The sequence below is a fragment of the Pelophylax lessonae genome (genome assembly GCF_965119305.1).
Source record: "Pelophylax lessonae genome assembly, chromosome: 2".
NCBI lineage: Eukaryota > Metazoa > Chordata > Amphibia > Anura > Ranidae > Pelophylax > Pelophylax lessonae.
The window spans coordinates 184,829,033-184,833,790 of NC_138769.1; the positions used below are offsets into that span (position 1 = coordinate 184,829,033).

The 4,758-nt window shown below is 42.3% G+C and overlaps 1 protein-coding gene across 1 annotated transcript in view; it reads left to right on the forward strand.

The window, feature by feature from the left end:
• The window catches only part of LOC309548016 (interleukin-5 receptor subunit alpha-like), a 53,251-nt gene extending 48,698 nt beyond the window's left edge, over positions 1 to 4,553 (forward strand). The window contains exon 11 of the mRNA XM_082247996.1: positions 4,258 to 4,553. Within this exon, the coding sequence (XP_082104122.1) occupies positions 4,258 to 4,338 (81 nt within the window). The 3' untranslated portion in view covers positions 4,339 to 4,553. The remainder of the gene's footprint in view (positions 1 to 4,257) is intronic.
• The last annotated feature ends 205 nt before the right edge of the window (positions 4,554 to 4,758 follow it).

The following is a 4,758-nucleotide window of genomic DNA, read 5'->3' on the forward strand; positions in this document are numbered from 1 at the left end:
AATAAATGTGGCTTATTCTTATCATAGGGCCTATAGTAAAAAAAAATTAGCCATGGTTTTCAAAAATCCAATCTCTTCTTTGTTGTTCAACTTTTAATTGCTGAGTCTCATAATGAGTTTCTGTTAGAGCATGGCACTGACAGTGTTTCTGAAAATACAGTAGATCATTGGGAGACCAAGTTTTTAGTTTGCCACCTAATTCTATAAAATTATTTTTTGAAGAACGTTTATCTTCTGGTATACTAGTGACAACTCACAACTCAAAGGGGTATCAGTGAAGAGAACCAGCGAAGAGTACAGTCACGGAGACCAAAGGCATGACATTGGGGATGGTCAACCACATCAAAGGCAGCAGAAAGGTCCAGGAGTAGGAGTACAGAATAGTGTCCATTCGTTTTGGCTGTTAGTAGATTGTCTGTTAGTTTTAGGAGAGCAGTTTGTGTGAAGTGTTGAGGACAAAATCCAGACTGAAGGGGATCAAGAAGGCTATTCTCGTCCAGGTGGTGGCTCAGTCGGTTGTAGATTAGACATTCAAGGAGTTTGGATAAAAAGGGGAGCAAGGAAATAAGGCGTAGGTTGTTAAGATTCATTGGGTCCAGTGAGGGTTTTTTAAGCATGGGGCTGACTAGTGCATGTTTTAGAGAGTTGGGGAATATGCTAGAAGAGATGGAGAGATTGAGGATGTGGGTTACAGAGTGTAGAATAGAGCCAGAGGATAAATGTAGCATTTGCGAGGGAACAGGATCCAGAAGTTAGCAAGTAGTTTAGCAACCTCGTCTATAGTGGTGGGGTTGATTGATGTAAATAGTGGTTGCACCTGTGGGCATGAAGCATAAAGCATGGAAGGTATCTGAACAGCAGAGATCTCCTCACGAATTGTATCAGTATTCTGTTTGAAGTGATTGGCGATCTCCTGGGCAGTGAGTGAATTAGTGGGTGGAGGACCAAGTAGAGAGTTGAAGGCAGAGAATAGTTGACAGGGACAGCAAGATAAGATGTAATGAGAGTGATAAAATAGATCTGTTTGGCAGTGCAGAGGCTGGAATTGTATTTTTGGAGGGCAGATTTATTATCACTTATTACTGGAGTTCAAGAGATCCTAGATTTGCTGAGTAAAATCAGATTACAACCAGAAATATGTGGTGCCTGCACTTAGCTACACAAGTTAGTTGGACACTTAAGTTTGCTTGACAGCTTTTCTTTAACAAACTGCAGGACAACGTTATGGTATGGCGAATTGTGTATTAAATCCGTGTACATTAAATAGTGACTAGCTGTTCTGCAAATACAAATTCAATAGCGTAAGACCCTTACTTTTTCTTCTTGCAATACCTTGTGACCACTCTATTCTGTAAAGTCCCATGTTTTCTCACTGGTCTAATAATCTGGGAGTTCCTATTCCCAAGCTTGCAATTTTTGAGACCAGGAATTCTGATCTCTGCCCATAAAAGACTTATTGCAGTCTAATTAAGCACAACGTGGATGCAGTCTAAATATTTAAACCCATGTTCATTCTACTAATCGTTCCTCCTCTGAGCCAACTGTAGTCCTGTAGAAGTAGGTTGGTTGCCCAGGACAAGAGACTGCAGTCACATCCACAGGCTCAGACTGGCAACAGCTAAGTGATCTAAAGCTTCAATTAAAGCAATATATGACTACACATGTAAGTATAAACTGTACAGAAAATCTGATAAAACATGATTTAAAGTAGTAACATTCTGCTTTAATGGACGGTCACCAAATTTGTTAATTTTATATACAGTCTTCCTGCTTTCCAGTGCTACATGAAGCACTACCCCTGTAGGAGTTGCTGATGCCAGGGTTTCCCACTGCTGCACAGTCAGTCACACAGTATTTCCTTCTTGCATCAGACACAGAACTGAGTCATTTGGCTTGTTGTTATTTTATTAGGGGGATAATAACTTGGATTGGGTAAGGTATTATGGGATGCCCAACTTGAAAAGTCCATAAAACAAAACCAGGGACAACTTCCTCCCTATTTACAGATTCATTTTCTTCCTTTCCCCAGCACAAACATATAGCACCTGCTGGCTCACTGGAGGAACTAACAGTATTTCTGTTAGCTCAGCAACAGCCCATTACAGACTAGGAACTCCCAGTCCCTTAGTGAAGTAGCACATATGCAGTGAACAGCATCTTGTAACACCTTCTGCCTTCCTGTAGACATGGATCTTAGTTCTACTGCCTGCAGAAAATGCCAGACCACCTGTCTGCTTCCTCTCCACAGTCCTCCTGACTGGCATACACACGGAGACTCCCCAGGGCAAGGTTAGTTAAAGACTTGGCACACCGCTGTCTTCAAGAGAGACCTGCTACAGCTGGCAGTCTCTCCTCTTGTCTGTCACTGCACCGTGTTGAACTACTCACTGTCTCTCCTTGCTCTTTCTGCTGCCTCTTTGAATCACTCCAACTGCCTCCTGTGGGGGGATCCTTCCAGGCCAGCCACTCGAGCTCCAGCCTGAGGTAAAACCCCTTCCTGGTTAGGGGCCCCTCAAGGGCTTCCAACAGCCTCCCTCAGTATTGCTTCTCCATCTTCCACCAAACTCCCTTTCCAGCATGCCTCATTCCTATTTATAGGCTCCTCTGCCAGACCCACTCCTGGGCATTGGCTAAGGGCCATAAATATGCAGAACAGCCCCTCCTCACCTCCACCCACTAGTTCCAGAATGTTCTCCAATGTTCAAAATGTTCCAGCATGCCTCATTCTAGGCTCCTCTGCCAGACCCACTCCTGGGCATTGGCTAAGGCCCATAAATATGCAGAACAGCCCCTCCTCACTTCCACCCACTAGTTCCAGAATGTTCTCCAACTTTCCAGATACCAGGGAGAGGCACCAGAGGGCTGTCTGTATGAGTCATGCCTGCCTAGCCTCTAGTAGCCCTGACCTAGATTCAATGACTCAGGTTTAACCCAGAGCCAGACTATAGTTTGCCTACTCTCACTTCTAGTAGCACACACACTAGAGCAGGGGTGTCCATCTCAATTTATTTGCGGGCCGCATTAGCATTATGGTTGCCCTCAAAAGGCTGTTTGTATCTGTAAGACTTTATAGATGTATTTACTCTACATCATATTAAATAGCTGCCTCTGTATTCATTTATTTCTGGTTGTAATAATAACTGAAGACTTAAGCTGTGAAGGGCAGGTGCAGACCAGCATGGTGCCCGCTCACACTCCTGTAGCAGGTGATGCAAGTCTGAAAAGGAGGGTTGCACACCCCTGGTATCATCCACAAGAAACTGGATATGCCATGGTATTCTGTCTGAGCAGTCTCCAAAATAGTTTCTTTTGGATTATACCAGTGATGTGCAACCCTCCTTTTCAACTGACATAGAATTGTATTATTCTCATATACTTATAAGCAGATGTCAAGAGCCCCCCCCCCCCCCCCACCATCAGAAGTCATGAGTCCTCCATCCTCTCTTACATCAGACTCTTGTGATACTGCTGGGAAGATGCTGGGAAGCATAGTGCAGGGTTTAGAGCAGAACCAGAGGAGGGCTACAGTCAGTTGCCACTGTCTGCTGAATGATGAGACTGAGGGGTGCTGCAAGTGCAGAGAGGTGCAGGATCTGGAGTTCTGTCATCCTCTCTGCTGCCAACTGCTGAAACAAGGTGGGAACGGAGACGAGGGGGGGGGGGTGCCACAGCTGCAGAAGACAAGCGAGGGCCACGTGAAATGGCCAAGGGGGACCAGATACGGCCCACGGGCCTTTTGTTTAATTCTTGTGCACTAGAGGCGGCTACACACATAATGGGGTTGAATTACTAAGGGAGTAGAAGATGTTCCCTTGCAAAGTAAAAATTCACCGCCCAAAAATATGCAAGAAAAAAAAGAGGATTTTTGCTTGCACATGATTGAATGATTCATTTTACCACAACTTTATCTCATCCACTAAACTAATTTTTTTCTCTTTTGCAATGTGAATCTTTTCTTGACCACATGACTACAGCTAGTTTGCAAATTTGTGTTTTGACATAAATATAAAAATATAGAATCAGCAGCATATAAATAAAATGCAATCACAGGATTACTTTAAGTACTTGCTGCAATAATAACTCAGATTATGCTTTTTACTTAAAATAAAACTATAGTTTCCTTGTATAATTATAAAAATATGGAAAAAGCTAAGTAAATGCTGCAATAACTCTAAATGTTCTTTTACTGAGAAATAAAACTATAATTTCTTTGTAAATCCTAAATTAATAGTTTTTGTTTCTTTTTTTTTTCTGCAGAACAATGAATATTTTTCTCTAATGCTTCAAACATCTGAGACGGAAGAATGCATCATTGTTGTTAAGGAAAACTTTTCATGAAAATGAAATGATCAAAGTAACAATAAGGAAAAGTTTACATTTTGTTACACTGTGAATATGATTAAATGTTTAAAACATCTCTGTTTACACAAGCCCCAGGGGGAGATGCATGGATTGTCAATCCATACCAAGAGCGATTCTTGCCTTTGCCCTATATATATATATATAGTATACAGTAGTAGTGTACAGTAATGTACCAGCCACAATGTTACTGTAAATGTACAAACATCAAAAAAGGAGATACAAAGAGTGGCTGTGTGGGTTTTGTCTGCATCACCCTGCTCCCCCATTGACCCCCATCATATGGGGAATCCATAAGGTTTCCTGTGCTGGTATGTTAATGAACAGCATTTCTTTATAGTAATATTATTACCCTCCCTCCACCCCTTAAGAAGCACTAAGCGAAATGGGTAGAGGCAA